This window comes from Suncus etruscus, chromosome 18 (genome assembly GCF_024139225.1).
Source record: "Suncus etruscus isolate mSunEtr1 chromosome 18, mSunEtr1.pri.cur, whole genome shotgun sequence".
In the NCBI taxonomy this organism is placed as follows: Eukaryota; Metazoa; Chordata; class Mammalia; order Eulipotyphla; family Soricidae; genus Suncus; species Suncus etruscus.
The window spans coordinates 54297717-54316333 of record NC_064865.1 but is presented as its reverse complement, the minus strand read 5'-3'; the positions used below and the strand labels follow the sequence as shown (position 1 = coordinate 54316333).

The 18617-nt window shown below is 44.5% G+C and overlaps 2 protein-coding genes across 2 annotated transcripts; one reads left to right on the top strand and one right to left on the bottom strand.

Moving 5' to 3' along the window:
* Positions 1–2676: 2676 nt before the first annotated feature.
* Positions 2677–5035, top strand: ARMH2 (armadillo like helical domain containing 2). Its single transcript, XM_049764814.1, has 2 exons — positions 2677–2944; positions 4608–5035. The coding sequence occupies exons 1-2, from the start codon at positions 2677–2679 to the stop codon at positions 5033–5035; spliced, it is 696 nt and encodes a 231-aa protein (XP_049620771.1).
* Positions 5036–6290: 1255 nt separating this feature from the next.
* Positions 6291–18212, bottom strand: GMNN (geminin DNA replication inhibitor). The gene is made up of 6 exons (XM_049765055.1): positions 18164–18212; positions 12564–12641; positions 10781–10922; positions 8390–8472; positions 7677–7787; positions 6291–6731 (listed from the first exon to the last, which is right to left on the bottom strand). Exons 1-6 carry the CDS (start codon positions 18209–18211, stop codon positions 6573–6575), a joined length of 621 nt encoding a protein of 206 aa, XP_049621012.1. The 5' UTR covers position 18212; the 3' UTR covers positions 6291–6572.
* Between the last annotated feature and the right edge of the window lie 405 nt (positions 18213–18617).

Below are 18617 nucleotides of genomic sequence, written 5' to 3'. Positions count from 1 at the left end.
CAGGACCAAAGGTGTTGGTTCGAATCCCGTGTCCCATATGGTCCCCTGTGCCTGCAGACTATTTCTGAGCAGACAGCAGGAGTAACCCCTGAGCACCGCCGTGTGCCCAAAAACCAAAAAAAAAAAAAAAAAAAAAAGAAAGGCAAGAAAGGAAAAGTAAAAAAAAAAAAAAAAGAAAAAAAGAAATTTCATGATTAAAAGATCAGGCTCAAAAATGTAGCAGGCCTGAGAACTGGATTCATAGAAGAAAACCATCTAACCAGTATTACATACTTGGAATCCACCCCCACTTTATTTTAATAATATCTTTATTTGAACACCATGATTTCCAATATGATTGTAGTTGGGTTTCAGTCATAAAAAGAACACCCCCCCACCAGTGCAACTTTCCCATCACCAGTGCCCCATCTTTCTCTTCTTCCCCTGCCTGTATTCAAGACAGGCTTCTACTTCCCTCACATACTGAAATTGTTATGATAGCTCTCCACGAGTTATTTCTGGAATCCCTTTGGAGAGAGAAGGAAAGTATATTTGAAATAGCATATATTAAAACCAAAAAGGGGGGCAGAGTGGTGGCTCAAGCAGTAGGGCATTTGCCTTGTACATGCTAACCTATGTGGACCACGGTTTGATCCCCCATGTCTTATATGGTCCCCCAAGCCAGGAGCAATTTCTTCTTTTTTTTTTGGGCCACACCCTGTGACACTCAGGGGTTACTCCTGGCTATGCGCTCAGAAGTTGCGCCTGGCTTCTTGGGGGACCATTTGGGACGCCAGGGGATCGAACCGCGGTCCGTCCTAGGCTAGCGCAGGCAAGGCAGGCGACCTTACCTCCAGCGCCACCGCCCGGCCCCAAGCAATTTCTTCTTTTTTTTTTTTTTTTTTTTTGTTTTTGGGGTCACACCCAATGATGCTCAGGCTATTGCTCAGAAATCGCTCCTGGCTTGGGGACCATAGGGGGGCCGGGATCAAATCACGTCTGTCTTGGGCTAGTGCTTGCAAGGCAGACATCTTTTTTTTTTTTTTTTTTTGGTTTTTGGCCACACCCGGCAGTGCTCAGGGGTTATTCCTGGCTCCAGGCTCAGAAATTGCTCCTGGCAGGCACGGAGACCATATGGGGCCCGGAGATTCGAACCGATGACCTCCTGCATGAAAGGCAAACGCCTTACCTCCATGCTATCTCTCCGGCCCAAGCAGACATCTTACCTCTAGTGCCACCACTCCGGCCCCACCAGAGTGATTTCTGAGTGCATACCAGGAGTAACCCCTGAGCGTCACGGTGTGCCCAAAAACCAAAAAAAAAAAAAAAAAAAAAAAAAAAAGAAAAGAAATAGCAGATATGGGTATACTCTTTGTGCACAGCAAAATAATAAAAAATAAAAATATTATAGTAATTAAATATATAAATTATAAAATAATTATAATAATAAAAATAAATCAGTGGGACTATAGGGAGGTTAGATCAATCTGTAGCACCCCAAGAGCCTCACCCCACCCCAACACAGAACAGTGTGAAGGAAACCTCAGAACCTGGAGAGACGCAGGTCTAGAAACAATATCGACTTAGGAAATAATCCACACAGTAAAAGGGGGGCAAGAATGGGTTCAGGAATTCCAAAAATCAAGCCAGGAGTCCCCGACACACATCCTTCCTCTCCTAAGAAGGAAGGCAGCTTCGTGAAGAAAGACCGAAGAATGAATGTTCTGCCTTCCTGAAATCCAGGCCTTTTATTAGCAAGAAGTAGACCATACCCTAGGTCTAAGTGATACTAAATAGGGAGTGATTGAGCTGGAGACATAGCACAGTGGTAGGGCGTTTGCATTCTGCTTAGACACAGAACAGTGGTTCGAATCCTGGCATCCCAAATGGCCCCTGAGCCTGCCAGGAATGATTTCTGAGCCAGGAGTAACCCCTGAGGGCTTCTGGGTAGACTCCAAAACAAAACAAAACAAAACAACAAAAATAAATAGGGAGGGATACAAAGTAGAGAGGGATCCAGTAATCCAATCACCAGATCACACCCTAGGGTGGAGAACAAATACTGAGTAGGATAGGAGTCAGTAATTCAACACATCCGGGTGTGACCCAAAAACCAAAAAAAAAGAAAGAAAAGAAATAGCATATATGGGTATACATGAAATCCAGTCCCTATTGGAACAGTCAAAGTAAAATGGGCAAGTTCCTAAGCGCCATCACTGAGCAAAGGTACCAAGACAGAAATGAGCTTGTTCAATGTCCAAAGAAACCAGTATAGGTAGTTGGGTTGTTTTGTTGGGTTTTGGTTTTTGGTCACACCCAGTGGCTCAGGGATTACTTCTGGCTCTGGACTCAGAAATTGCTCCTGGTAGGCTCGGGGGACCATATGGGATGCTGGAAATCGAACCCAGGTCGGTCACATGCAAACCAAGTGCCCTCCACACTGTATGTACTATCCATCACTCTGACCCTGAAAGCAGTCAGTAGAGTTTAAACTGAGATTTTCTGTGACAGAGAGATGAAAGTAAGTCTGGTTCAGAGCCTCCCAAAGAAAGCCTTTGTTCGCAGTCAGGCTGAGAACTGCTTCCTCTTGACTTAGTGTTCCATTCTATGGTCGCTAAGCAATGCGGTTCCGTTCTCCTGACCAGTAACGTCTGTTCTGCCAATGTTGTACCTGAAGCATCATTGGCGTCTGACACAATGGACAGGACGCGTGAGTTTTGTCAGCAGTTAGGGACTTGGATTTGTCAGCTCATTGGGAATCTATGCCAGGCATTCTGGAAGTTCTGGTGTGTCACTTTGAAGAGACTTTGCTTTAAGGAAGAGGAAGACGACTACCTTCCTGCCTCTGAATGTATTTTCCACAAGGAAAAAATTGCAAAACTTGGTCATGTTTTGAGAAGTGAATCGGAAACTCTGTATGACAGAGCTCAAGCTGCCTATAAGATTGGACTCCTGGCCTTCACAGGTACGATTGGCCACCAGCAGTAGGAAAACAGGTGTTTTGAATGATTTTTGTTGTTGTCTGTTTGGGGTTATACCCAATGGAGCTAGGGATCACTCCTGGAGGGGCTCAGGGGACCCTATGTATGTAGTCCCAGTGATTGAACCTAAGTCGACGACATGCAAGCATATGCTCTGCTCTCTGTACTAGCTCCCTGGCCCCAACGCTAGAACGTGATGTAGTTATAAGTGGTAGTAGATTTGTGTGTCTATCTTGGGGAGATATGGTCTTGGGGGAGCCGCATTCCTGGTGGTACTGAGGCACTATTCCTGACTCCAGTGACTTCTGGTCATGCTCAGGGGAGACTCTGCAGGAACTCTGGGCTCAGAGCCTGGTACTGAGCATTGCTCAGGAGCAACCCCTGAGCACCAAACTGGAAGTAGTCCCCAAATACCACCAGATGTGGCCCCCAAACAAACAAAAACTCACGTTTCTAAATCTACAAGGAATTTGTTAAGGAGCCTGGGGAAGCACCAAACACGTAATGAATGAGTAGCCTCCCTCTTCCCAGGTAGGCCTAGCTCTGAGGTGAGCCTGTTTTTTCTCTCTCTCTCTCTCTCTCTCTCTCTCTCTCTCTCTCTCTCTCTCTCTCTCTCCTCTCTCTCTCTCTCTCTCTCTCTCTCTCTCTCTCTCTCTCTCTCTCTCTCTCTCTCTCTCTCTCTCTCTCTCTCTCTCCCCCCCCCTCCAAAATCCAGCACTCCTTTCTTCATTCAAAACCAAAACCAGGAGGGCAAAGGTCTGGTAATTGGGCTTTTACATATCAAAAGCAGAGGTTATGAAAAAAAAGAAAGTTGGAGAACACCTTTGTTTATAGGGTTTTAGCTAGGTTCACCTTATAAAAGGGGTCACAGGAGGAGCTGGAGAGATAACATGAAGGTAGGGCGTTTGCCTTGCATGCAGAAGGATGGTGGTTCGAATCCCGGCATCCCATATGGTCCCCCAAGCCTGCCAGGAGCGATTTCTGAGTATAGAGCAAGGAGTAGCCCCTGAGCGCTGCCGGGTGTGACCCAAAAACATAAAAAGGAGAGGGGTCACAGGAAATGACATGTAAGTGCTTCTATGATTTCACACTGAGCTAGAGAGCTAAGAAAGGGAGGAAGGCTCTCAGCTCACACACTGCCACCCCCATTCCCAGCACTGTATATGTACAGTCCCCTGAACATTGCCATGAATGATCCCACTGAGCACAGAGCCAGACATAGCCCCAGAACCAACCAGCAAAAACCCAACATATTATTCCATGTTGATAAGGCAACTTTCTTGGGATTTTGTTGTTGTTTTAGGTCACAGCTGGTGGCACTCAGGGGTTACTCTGGCTCTGCATTTAGAAATCTCTCCAGGAAGACTCGGGACTATATAGAATGCTGGGAATTGAACCTGGGTCTGTCCTGGTCAACCACATGCAAGGCAAACACCCTACCATTGTGCTCTCTGGCCCCATGATAATGCAACTTTCTTGATGCCACATGCAAGAGGCGAGCATCATAGCAGCAATCCGAATTTGGGAAAAATCCAAGGAGAGTTTGCATAGCCCCAGGGTCACTTCTATAGAAGTCTGAGCGTTCCAATATCTCTAACTACTCGGTATCCCAAATATTCCTGAAACGGGTCAATGTTTCTTTTTCAGGAGGCCCAAATGCTGCGAAATTTGCCACTCAGTACATGAATGAAATACCTATCTTGTTGCAAAGCGACCAGGCCTTGCCCAAGACGAAGATCCTGCTGCTCCAGAGTATATCATATTGGTGCTACTTAAACCCCACTTCCCAGAGAAAAGCCTACAGCCTGCAGTTTCTTCCTGTCCTTACGGCCATTTTCCATTCCGACATTGAGTTTACCAGTAGGCATGAGAAAAACAAGCACCTTCTGGTGAAATTCTGGACTTGTTATGTTCTCTCGGTCTTGACCTGCAATAACATGCTTTGGGTGAAGGAGCTGAACGCCTGCAAATTTCTAAAATATAACTTGCAAGCCCTGGCTATCGAAGATTGGTCTGGATGGCCGGAGAATTTCGCCGAAGTGCTCTATTTCCTCATTGGCTTTCACCGAATTTAATCTCTCTCTGCAGTGAGAAAAGTAGCAGCTGTTGTTACCCTGGAAAAAGGAAATAAATCATAAAAGTTGATTGTGGTTTTGTTTTGCTTTATTGGATCATACCCGATGATGCCCAGGGGTTACTCCTAGCTATGTGCTCAGAAATCGCCCCTGGTACGGGTGACCATATGGGACACCAGGGGATAGAATCACAGTCCATCCTCGGCTAGCTCGTGCAAGGTAGATGCCCTAGCGCTTGTGCCACCACTCCAGCCCTGATTTTTTTTTTTTTGAGGTAGTTGAAAATCACTTTTGTTCTTAGGCCATTCCAGCCCTCTATTAGAATTTTTTTTTGGGGGGGGGGGCGGAGTGATAGCACAGCAGTTAAGGCATTTGCCTTGCAAGCTGTCAACCCAGGACAAACCCTGGTTTGATCCCTGGCATCCATATGGTCCCCAGAGGCTGCCAGAAGCAATCTCTGAGTGCAGAGCCAGGAGTAACCCATGAACACCACCTGTGTGCCCCCCCCCCCAAATTTGGTAGAGTGGGCAGAGCAATAGCACAGCAGTTAAGGTATTTGCCTTGGTGGTTCCCTGAGCAGCACTGGGAGCTCCTCCCACACACACAAAAACAAAAACATCCTCAAAATAGTGTTGGGGTCAGAGTGGTGGTGCAGCGGTAGGGCGTTTGCCTTGCATGCGGCTGACCCAAGACAGACCTTATTTCTATCCCCAGCATCCCATATGGTCCCCCAAGCCAGGAGCGATTTCTAAGCGCATAGGCAGGAGGAACCCCTGAGAGTCTCTGGGTGTGGCCCAAAACCAAAATAACAAAAATTTTAGTATTGTTTTCTCATTTTCTGAGACAGCACAGAATAATATAAAGGAGGGGCCGGGCGATAGTAGTGAATAGGGTGTTTGTCTTGCACATGGCTGACCTGGGTTCAATCCCCAAAATCTGGGGCCGGAGCATGGAGGTAAGGAGGTAAGGCGTTTGCCTTTCATGCAGAAGGACGGTGGTTCAAATCCCAGCATCCCATATGGTTCCCTGTGCCTGCCAGGGACGATTTTTAAGCATAGAGCCAGGAATAACAACCCCTGAGTGCTGCTGGGTGTGACCCAAAAACCAAAACAAAAAAAAAAAACCAACATCCCATATGGTCCCCCGGAGTACCACCGGGAGTAATTCCTGAGCAAAGAGCTACAAGTTACCCTGAGAACCTCCAGGTGTGGCTCCCAAACAAAACAAAAAAGAATATAAAGGAAACAATAGAAAGCCATAAAAATAATTTATTTTTCTCACTCTTTCAAGGCACACAAAACATTCAATAGTAAACTCAATTTTATTTATGAAATACATTAAGTCTAACTGAGCAAATGCTATTTATAAAATACCATAGATTAATAATACATAGTATTTGTATTTGAATACAAAGGGCCCCAGGGTGCAAACCAGGAAAGGTGGATTCCAAGTTTGCAATATAGTTATCTGCTCTGCTACAAAGAACTAGGGTGGAGGCCAATCCTGGCAGTAGACTTCTCGGTTCAGGTTAGTTGACTCATATACACGGCTTTGCATCTGTGGAGGAAGATACAGTTTCTTCAGCACGTGTCCCAATCTCAGAGTCTTCCACTTCAGAATCAGTAATTTCCTCTTCGGAATCAAATTCCTGACTATCCGTTGATTCAAAGATATCCAACGGCTTTTCAGTCAATCTCTTCAAGACATAATACATCAAAAATTATTTATTGCAAACACTTCAAAATCCAAGCCTATTACCAGCATGTTGATATAACTGACCCTGAAAGCTGCAGTAAGTTTGGTTTGGGCTTGGTGTGGCTTTGGGGGGGGACGGGGACGGGGGCCAAACCCAGCAGTGCTCATGGGTCACTCCTGATTCTGACCTTGATCATTACTTCTGGCATGTTCAAGGGAGCAAATGGAATGCTGGGAATCGAACCCGTGTTAGTCAGGTACACCACAAACACACTACTTACTGGCTGTACTATCTCTGGACCCTTCGTATGTCTCTTGGATCTGACTCTCTTCTTGAAGGGGGCAGACCTGGAAGCATTCAGCAATTTTCCTGGCTCTGCACTGAGGAATGGAGCTTTTTGGGACCCTATGGGACGCCAGGAATTGAACCAGTGTCTGCCAGGAGTGATTTCTTAGCACAGAGCACTGCTGGGTGTGACCCAAAAACAAACAAAGGAAACATTATCTGGGGCTGTAGGGTTTGCCTTGCATGTGCTGACCTAGGATGGACCTAGGATGTGCTCAGAAATCGCTCCTGGCTTGGGGGACCATATGGGATGTCAGGATTTGAATCAAAGTTCATCCTGGATAGGCTACGTGCAAGGCAAACGCCCTACTGCTGTGCTATCACTCGGCTACTCAATTTATTTTTCAATTTTCATTTTTCAAAAGATAGTTTTGAGGGCCGGGCGGTGGCGCTGGAGGTAAGGTGCCTGCCTTGCCTGCACTAGCCTAGGACGGACCGCGGTTCGATCCCCTGGCGTCCCATATGGTCCCCCAAGAAGCCAGGAGCAACTTCTGAGCGCATAGCCAGGAGTAACCCCTGAGCGTCACAGGGTGTGGCCCAAAAACCAAAAAAAAAAAAAAAAAAGATAGTTTTGAGGCAGCTGCACGTTGAAATACCTACCTCAATTACCTCTGCCATATACTGTACATGTTGTGCTACTTCTGCCAGTTCCTTATTCTCCTTTTTTAGGCGAGCAATTTCATTATCCTTCTGTTCAATTTCTTTATGAAGCTAGATGACAAAATAAAGTTTAGAATTCTATAGATTTGCTGTGTTATAACCCAAAGTATATGATTCCAAGCAAACAATGTATATATTTTGTACAAAATTCCTTAAAAAGGTACTATCTTGGGAACGAAGTGATAGCACAATGATAGGGAATTTGCCTTACACATGGCAGACCCAGAACAGACCCTGGTTTGATCCCGGGATCCCCCGAGCCAGCCAGGAGAGATTTCTGAGTGCAGATCCAGAAGTAACCCCTGAGCACTGCTCGGTGTGGCCCCCCCAAAAAAGTACTATCTTTAACAAAATAGTCTCATTGGGAATCAGAGGGAGAAAGTAAGGGCACCACACTCTGATACTGGGGTTACTCCTAGCCTTGCATTCAGGAATTCCTCCTGGCAGGCTCTGGGACCATATGGGATGCTGGGATCAAACCCGGTGCAGGGCCAGTGCCTATACTATCTCTCCAGCCCTCCAAATTAGATTTCTTTTGCATTATACTGTTTACAGTCTTTCTCGTTTCTCTAAAGCTAACATTGAAAAGTTAGTTTATATTGTTCTAATCAAATACGCTAAGAAAAGGTCACAAAAGTGTACCCCAGACATACTTTCTCATTTTCTGTAAGTGCTTCATAGAGAGCCTTCCTCCGTCTTTCCGCCACTTCTTTCCAATACTGAGAGGATGGATTTTCTAAAATAAATAGTTTTGACATGTAATTCTGGAAGCCACTATTATATACTACTGGTTTAAAAAACAACAACACCTTTTTCCCTTGTGTGTGTTGGGGGTGGGGGGGGTAGGGGGGCCACACCCAGTGGTTGACCCAGTGGTTGCCAAGGATTTATTCCTGGCTCTGCACTCAGGAATCACTCTTGGTGGGCTCAAGGCACCATCAAGTGTCAGGGATCAATATGAGCCGTATGCAGACAAGGCAAGTGCCCTAACTATACTATTGCTCTGGCTCCTGAAAAACTTTTCTATTAACAAATGAAAAAAGAAAATAAAAAAAGAAATAAAAGAAGGAAATAAAAAAGAAAAAAGAAAAACTTTTCTATTAAAAGAATATACACAAGGGGCCAGAGAGATAGCACAGCAGCAGGGCATCTGCCTTGCGTGCAGCCGATCCAGGACAAAAGATGGTTTGAATCCCAGCATCCCATATGGTCCCCCATGCCTGCCAGAAGAAATGTCTGAGCACAGAGCCAAGAGTAACCCCTGAGAGGTGCCGAGTGTGACCCAAAACCAACACATAAATAAGTAAGTAAATAAATAAAACATGCACAAATGGCTAGAGAGAGTAGTACAACAGGTTAGGTGCTTTTCCTTCCAGACAGCACGGGTTCAATCTCCAGCACCACAAATGGCCCTCCTCAACTCCAGCAGCATTTAATCCCTGAGCACAGAACAAGAAATAAACCCTGAGCACCCATGAGTGTGGCGAGTAGGTAGGGTGATTGCGTTCTGCCAAGACAGATTCAATTTCTCTCTCTCCTGTTCTCTCCTCCCCTTCCCTTCCCAGTCTCTCACATATCTTTTTGTTGCTTTAGGTAAGTTTATTTTTGTATTGACTCACAAAAAAATTCAAAAGTTCTTTTCAGGCATACAATGTTCCAACACCAATTCCTTTACTAGTGACCATTTCTTTCTACCAATGTCCCCAACTTTCCGCACACACCCTGCCTACCTCTATGACAGGCAGCTTTCTTGAGCTTTTCTTTTGGACTCTGGTTTGCAATACTGGTACTGACAGGGCATCATACTACATTGTCCCCTCACCGGCCCCCACAAGCTCCCCACTAAGGACACATTTTGTTTCCACTTCTTCATTATTTCTTTACATCCAAATGTGAGAGCTCACTCTGCATCTGTCCCTCTCCTTCTAACTTTACTCAGTCTGACACTACACAGACTCACTGGGTTCATTCCCTGCCCCTCCTAAACACCACCGTAAGTGATCACTGAGCACAGACAGCACTGAACACCCCAAATATGGTGGCAAACCTTCCCCTGTTCCCCCAAAATAAAGTTGGGTTTTTGAAGGGTTTGTTTTGGGGCCACATCTGCTGTGCTTAGGGATTACTCCTGGCTCTGCACTCAGGGACCATTCTTGGCAGGTTTTGGAACCATTAGGGGTGCCAGTGATTGGACCCAGGTCAGCGAATGCCAGGCAAGTGCCTTACCCACTGTGCTATCCTTCCGAACCCCCAAAAGCAAAGCTACCATTTAAGCCAGAGATGCCATAAAGGACTTGAGAACTCTCATGTTTGATCTGGGAGCTCTGGGTTCGCTCCCCACCACCACAGGGTCTCACAAACAGCACAGGAAAGGGCTACTCTCAACACTGAGAGTAGCCCCCAACCACCACGGACAGTGGCCCCCAAACCAACTATAGCCAGCTTCTTACAGGAATCCATCACTAGTGGCTCCCCAATTCATGTTCTCACAGAGGTGCTGGGGATTGAACGAATCAGCCAAGCATGAGGCAAGTTCTCTATCTTAGTGCTGTACTATTATTCCAGCTCTTCACATTCCACTTTTTGTTTTTATTTTGGGGCCACACCTAAAGATGCTCAGGGCTTAGTCTTGGCTCTGCAATCAGAAATCATTCAAAGCGGTGATTGGGGGTGCTGGGGAATTGAAAGCAGGTGTGCGAGTGGCAGGCAAGCGCCTTACCTGCTGGACCATTTACTATTCAGCTCCTCCCCCAGTATTCCTTTCTTTAATGGATTATTTTATATCCATTCATTCTCTTTTTACCCTCAACGCTACCTAATATCAGAGCAGCCATAGTAATCACTATCTCTTCTCTCTAATATTTTATCCATATTCGGATATCATCAAATAATAAAGCCTATCCAATTTTATATTTGTTTTCAATTATCAAAACCATCCAAGTAAAATATGTGTTTCTCAGAACTTAGAACAACGTAACAAATATCTATCTTTACTATAACTTAAAAGTTTGACCTGAAATGTACCTAATTTTCTTTATTCATACCTGAAATCATAAGGTCATATGCTTCTTGGGTGACTCCTCCAACAATTTTATTTTCACTATGTTCCGGGTCAACTCCAGAGCTGGAAGTCTTCAATGTTACTTGGTCATTCCAATGTTTCTTTTTGGGTAAGCCTTTAACCAACTGTAACAGAAATACATATCAAATTCTTTCGTTTTCATGGAAGGAATAAGAAAGCCAGAAGCAAGAGCAACAGCACAGCTCAGCATAGCAGGTAGGACATTGCTTTGCATGTGGCCAAGCGGGTTTGATTCCCAGCATCCCATATGGTCCCTCAATCCTGCTAGGAGTAATTTCTGAGCACAGAGCCTGGAACAGCCTGAGAGCCACTGGGTGTGACCCAAAACAAACAAACAAAACAAGAAAGTCACGTGATTTTTCTTTTTGTATTAAAAAATGAGCACTTACCTAATTTTTTTGCTATTTTTCGCTCTTATTAAAAGGGTACATTGGCTAGAGCGCTGGCAAAGCAGTAAGGCGTTTGCCTTGCACATGCTAACACACTAACCTAGAAAGGATATGGTCCCCCAAGCCAAGAGCAATTTCTGAGCACATAGCCAGGAGTAACCCCTGAGTATCACCAGGTGTGGCCCAAAAGGGAAAATAAAGGTACATAATTCAAAATTACTAACATCTATCTTAGGAATTTTATTTCTAATAATTTTTTTGGGGGGGTCACACCCGGCAGTGCTCAGGGGTTACTCCTGGCTCTATGCTCAGAAATTGCTCCTGGCAGGTACAGGGGACCATATAGGATGCCAGGAATCGAACCAATGACCTTCTGCATGAAAGGCAAACTCTCTTTCTCCATGCTATCTCTCCGGCCCCCTCTAATAATTATTCTGAATGAGTCTTGGATCTTAGGATTAAATCAAACCATTGTTTATATAATTCAGCAACAAGGAAAAGCATTAATTCCAAATTATGAAAGTCTAGGTATGCTTAGCTATGACTATCATTTAAATAAAGGAATGACTTTGGGCCCGGAGAGATAGCACAGTGGCGTTTGCCTTGCAAGCAGCTGATCCAGGACCAAAGGTGGTTGGTTCGAATCCCGGTGTCCCATATGGTCCCCCGTGCCTGCCAGGAGCTATTTCTGAGCAGACAGCCAGGAGTAATCCTGAGCATCGCCGTGTGTGGCCCAAAAACCAAAAAAAAAAAAAAAAGGAATGACTTTAATACTTTAATCTCAAAGTATCAAAGTACTTCTGTTGGTTAATTTATAACATATTATACCATCCTAATTCTACTACTAGGCATTCATGGCAACTTTCTTAAACTGAACAATTACGAAACAAAATTCTCTTCTGTTGTGTGTAGTAACTGTCACTCATGGTCTACTCAAAATTTCTATGATTTAAGTATGTCTGACCAAGGAAATCTTGGGATTATTTTTGGTTGTAAAGACTTGGCAGAGCTCAGGGGACAACATGGTACTAAGGATCAAAGCTGGACTCCAGTATGCAAAGCATGGACCCAAGCCTACTGAACTATTCCCCCTCAGAAATTTTTTTTTTTTTTTGGTTTTTGGGCCACACCCATTTTACGCTCAGGGGTTACTCCTGGCTATGCGCTCAGAAATCGCCCCTGGCTTGGGGGGACCATATGGGACACCGGGGGATCGAACCGCGGTCCAGTCGGTCCTACGCTAGTGCTTGCAAGGCAGACACCTTACCTCTAGCGCCACCTTCCCGGCCCCTCAGAAATATTTTTTAATGTAAAGATAATATTATTTCTACCCCATTCTAAGCCAATCACACATACCTCATTTTCTCTTCCAACAAGAGACCCATCTGCAGAAGGCTGAATCATCTTCAGAGTTCTTCTTGGGACAGGACTATTCTGAAAAGTCAGGAGAATTCATTATCCCAATGAACCCACTCATTATTGGTTATTGTCCTGTCTATGGATTATTACAGTGTCAATGCCACTTACAACAAGAGCACTAATTGTTACCTGTCATCTAACTTTATGCTATACATCAAAGACTCCTCTTGAGAAACTTCTTTCTCAAGACAGAGATGATCTGCACATGGCAGATTAGGATTCAATCTGCATCACATATGACCCCCCTCCAAGCACCATCAGAAGTGATCCCTAAACTCAGAGCCAAGAATAAACCCTGAGCAGTATCAGTTGCAGTCTAAACCCAAACCCCCCAAAATTACTTACTCACCAAAAAGAGGAAAAAAATTCTTTCTCTAAAATATAATTAGTTTTCAGGGCCAAAGTGATAGCACTGTAGGTAGGTAGGACATTTGTCTTGCCTTTTTGGTTTTTTATTTTGGTGGGGAACTCGGGGGTTACTTGACTCTGCAGTCAGAAATTGCTCCTGGCAGGCTCAGGAGATCATATGGGATGCCGGGAATCAAACCCAGATCCTGAGTCGGCCACATGCAAGGCAAACAGAGAACCTCTGTGTTCTCTGTCCCCGGCATTTGCCTCGAAAGAGGCCGACCCAACCCTGGTTCAATTCCCAGCATCCCATATGATATCCTGAATCTGCTGGGAGTGATTTCTGAGAGTAACACAATCATCGCTGGGTGTGCCCCCCCCCCAAATCAAAATGTAAACAGTTCAGATTCTAAGGATAAATCATATCACTCAAATTTGGAGTAAACAAGCAGTTTTTCTCTTTATATTTCGGTACATTTTAGTTTAATCATGTAATGACATTCCAGTGCTGCAGAATTATTTATATCCTTTTCTTTTTGGCTATACTATCTCTCCATCGTAAGAGAGCTTCCACGGAACCAGAGCCGTTCTACCGCAGACATTGAACTTAGCTTGCACGCAACCAAGCAGGGTTTAATTTAGTAAAAACTGAAAATGTACTAAGTATTTGTTGAAGAAAATATACTAACATTTGTGGAAGAAACCCGCAGAAGAGATAAACTAACGATTTGGACTACAAAATACTCTCCTGAATCAAAAGGATTTCTCTCCAGACTTGAAGTGGCGAACATACCCTGAGATAGCACATTTTGTATGCATTCAAGAAAGGAGTGTCTCAAAAACATTTGACCAGAAACAAACACTCAGATATAGAACACCCTTCACTCCTTTGCCTGATGACAGGCAGGTTTATTTCAAGTCCACTCACTGGGAAACAACGAAAACCTCAATGCTTACACACATATTCAAGGACTCTAAAACTACCCAGCTATTGCTTTGGGGAAAAAAATTACCTTCCTTGTAATATGTAAATAGCTTCCCATATATTTCCTGATCCAAAAGTTCTCTCTACTTTTGCACACTCACACAAAAAAATCATTAGTTATACTGCCACCACGGGACAGCAAACAATGGTGACTCCTCAAACAAGGCTAAGAGAACCCGACACCAAAGCAGCGTGAGAAGGTCTCCCTCCTCCCTCCACACTGCGCTCCGCCAGACACCAGGTCCCTTTCCCACGGGAAGGTTGCCGCCGCGATTATTATCTCACTGCTGAACTGAAAAATGAGTGCCAGCTTCTGAGAACAAATATTGTACCAACATTTCAGATATAATTTAGATTATAGCTTAGTGCCCTGACAAATAAATAGAAGAAAACATAACCATGGAACTAAGCTCAGCAGGAGGTGGCAGGATATTTAAAAAAGCTTGCTACCAATAATGACCAAAGCTGCCAGTTAAAAAACTCTTAAAATATTTAACTTTTGGGCCCGGAGAGATAGCACAGCAGCGTTTGCCTTGCAAGCAGCCGATCCAGGACCTAAGGTGGTTGGTTCGAATCCCGGTGTCCCATATGGTCCCCCGTGCCTGCCAGGAGCTATTTCTTTTTTTTTTTTTTTTTTTTTTTTTTGTGGTTTTTGGGTCACACCCGGCAGTGCTCAGAGATTATTCCTGGCTCCAGGCTCAGAAATTGTTCCTGGCAGGCACGGGGGACCATATGGGACGCCGGGATTCGAACCGATGACCTCCTGCATGAAAGGCAAACGCCTTACCTCCATGCTATCTCTCCGGCCCCGCCAGGAGCTATTTCTGAGCAGACAGCCAGGAGGAACCCCTGAGCACCGCTGGGTGTGGACCCCAAAAAAAAAAAATTTAACTTTTACATAATTCTTGATAGATTTAGCCCTCCTAAGTGGGACATTACTGTCATTTTCTTTATACAGCGCTGTAATAATCAATTCTTTATCGTCAGAAAGATTTTTGTTTTGTTTTGTTTTGGTTCACACCCATCAGTGCTCATAGGTTATTACTCCTGGCAGGCTCGGGGAGACTATAAGGGATGCCAGGGATCAAACTCAGATCTGTGGCTTGCAAGGCAAATGCCCTTCCTGCTGTTATCTCTCAGGCCCGAAACATTTTTAATGAGCTTTTATCTTTTTAGAAATAATTAGATTTCAGGGGGCTAGGGCACTAGTACAGTGGGTAGAGAGTTAGCCAGGCTCGATCAGCATCCCATATGGCTCCCCAAGCCTGACAGGATTAATTTCTGAGCAGAACCAGGAGTAATTTCTGAGTGCTGCCAGGTGTGCACCCCCCCCAAAAAAAATCCTTTCTCAAAAAAAAAAAAAAGAAAAATAGGGCACACACATATACTCACTTTTGCATATCCCGTGAAGTAAGTCACGAGCTTCTGAAATTGACTCTAACAAGTCTAGCTTTAAGCCAATACTTTCACATACAAATGATTAAGTTGAAGTTGAGATGCTAAATAGTTCATCTAAGATCAGTTTGAAAGCAAAATCAGAAACAAACTTCAAGGTAGTTTCATTGTAAGTCATTGGAGTCGCCTCTAAAAATACCCTGAAATCATATAATTGCCTAGGGCTTGCTTCTAAATTAGTAGAGGGAAGGAGTAAATATAGAGATGTAGCTGAAATAAAACTGGTCATAAATCTGTAACTTTTGAGAGCAATAAATTAAGGGCCAGACAGTAGGTTCAATCCTCAGCATCCTACGTGGTTCCCCAGAACCTCCAGGTATAATTCTGAGTGCAAAGCCAAGACCCTTGAGCGTCACTGCATGGGGCTCAAAACAAGCAAAAAAGCAACCTACGTAGAACAGATGAAATCAAATCCACAAACTAGCAATAAATAATTGGGGGAGGAGGCTGGAAAGAGTATAGTGAGTAAGGTGTTTGCCTTGCAGACAGCTGACCCAAGTTCAATTTCGATTCCCAGCATCCCATAGGTCACAGTGGTCGGCAACCTGTGGCTCGCGAGCCACATGTGGCTCTTTACACTTTTTTTTGTTTTTGTTTTTTCGGGTTTTTTGTTTTTGGGCCACACCCGGCGGTGCTCAGGGGTTACTCCTGGCTGTCTGCTCAGAAATAGCTCCTGGCAGGCTCGGGGGACCATATGGGACACCGGGATTCGAACCAACAACCTTAGGTCCTGGATAGGCTGCTTGCAAGGCAAACGCCTCTCCGGGCCGGCAGCCGCTCCAGGAGTCAGAACTCTGCTCCTAGCCTCTGTCAGTGCCCGCCCTGTGTGGCTCTCAAAATAAATTTCAATCGTGGTTTTGGCGAGATTTGGCTCAGTTGAAAAAAAAGGTTGCCGACCACTGCCATAGGAGCCCGAGCCAATCTGGAGTAATTCCTAACTGCAGAGCCAAGAATAACCACTGAGCAACACACACACCCCCATATGCCGGAAGAGATAGCTGAAAAGGTTAGAGTGCATGCTTTGCATAGGAAAGGCCCAGAGTAGCTTCCTGGTACCATGTGGTCGCCTCCTAAGTTCTATGAAGCAGCCCCCCAAAACTACCCACCCGAACTAGCTCCTTTGCACCATTGGGAAAATGTCAAAATAAATTAATAATAAGGTTACTGAGTAAGACAATGGAAGAAAACTATCAACTATTGAAGTACCTGCTGTTATTTTCAAGAGGGTTTTATTTACTCTATGTAATTTATCTTTTGTTTGTTTTGTTTTTACTCTATGTAATTTAAATCTACACATAGATAATGAATGTTCTTTAGTTTGGTTTTGTTTTTTGTTTTCGGGCCACACCCAGTAATGCTCAGGAATACTCAGAAATCACTTCTGGCTTATGGGATGCTGGGATGGAACCATGGTCCATCCTGGGTCAGTGCGTGCAAGGCAAATGCCCTACCGATGTGCTATCGCTCCAGCTCCAGCCCCAAATAACGTTCTTGAAGATGTGGTCTCATTCCCAGAAATCCTTAAAATCATAGTCCAAAGTAGTGTTTCTCAACCTTTTTTCAAACTGTTTACTTTTCTAGGTCACTGGTTTTCTTAACTTCTCAATTCCCTTTTGGGGCAATTTTCAGCTGTCTCCTCTTGGAATATCCTGGGCCATGTGGCTCCTGGCTGGGGTCTAGACCTTATCCTATCTCATCCTTTTTATTTATTTTTGTTTTTGGTGGGGGAGGTGGGTATAGGCTGGGTTACCCCAGAGATGCTCAGGGGTTACTGACTGCACTCAGGAATTACTCCTGGTGGTGCCAAGAGACCGTAATGGATGTCAGGAACTGGAAATAGGAATTAGTCAGAAGGAAAACAAATACTTTCCCCATGTCAGCCCCACTTCTTTTGTTGAAGAGTCCTCAGATGGAGGACAGATCAGATATTAAACCAAGAACAAATACAATAGTCAAAGCAATAGTACAGCAGGTAAGGAACTTGCCTTGTACTTGGCTGTATCCCCTATGTTCCCCTGACCACCCCAAATTCATCCTATCTTGAAGGATCATGACTTTTTTTTGAAGGGAGCCACACCCTACAGTGCTCCGAGGTTACTTCTCAAAAGCCCAGGACACTATATGGGGTACGAGAGATCAAATCCAGGTTGGATGCATGCAAGGCAGACACCCTACCTGATGTACTATCATCCCCTCCCCAACAGTTTTAATATTCGATTAGAATTGTGAACCACTGTCCATTGTTTACTTATCCTGACAAAATTAAAATTCAACAATGTGGAGCCAGTGAGATAAAAGAGGGTAAGATAGTGGACCCGGAGAGATAGCACAGCGGCGTTTGCCTTGCAAGCAGCCGATCCAGGACCAAAGGTGGTTGGTTCAAATCCCGGTGTCCCATAGGGTCCCCCGTGCCTGCCAGGAGCTATTTCTGAGCAGACAGCCAGGAGTAACCCCCGAGCAATGCTGGGTATGGACCAAAAAAAACAAAACAAAACAAAACAAAAATGATAGGCACTTGTTTCTTGACCCCAGCATCCCATATAGTGGGATTCAATCCTTGGCCTCACTTATGTCACTGGAACCCTACCAGGAGTAATTCCTGAGTGTCAAGCCAGAACTTAACTCCTGAGCACTGCTGGGTATGGCCCCCCAAAAAAGACAAAATTATGTCAAAATATTTCTAATCAGGCACTCAAAAAATATATTTCTAAGCGTATCTGTAACAAACTAAAGTTAATTCATCACGTACCTTTATATTCTCCTTCATTTCTTGCTCCATCTTCATACTGGAATTCATGATGAACGTAATAAAGCACAAAAGATGTTAAATACATCAAAAATGTTTTAAATAACTCAAAATCAGGGACTAAAGCAATAGTACAGAAGGCACGGCACTTGCCTTGCATGCAGCCAACCTGGGTTTAATCCCATAAACAGCTAGGAGTCAGAAGCACATAAACCCTAAGTACCACACCTGGTGTGACTCAGAAAACTGAATTAAATCAAAAACTCAAAAGGAGAATTTGCATCTGAATATAAAAGCCTATGCTTATTGTTGCTGAAAGTAGCTATGCCTTTCATGCAGAAGGTCATCGGTTTGAATCCCTCTGTCCCATATGGTTCCCTGTGCCTGCCAGGAGCAATTTCTGAGCATGAAGCCAGGAGTAACCCCTGAGCACTGCTGGGTGTGACCCAAAAACCAC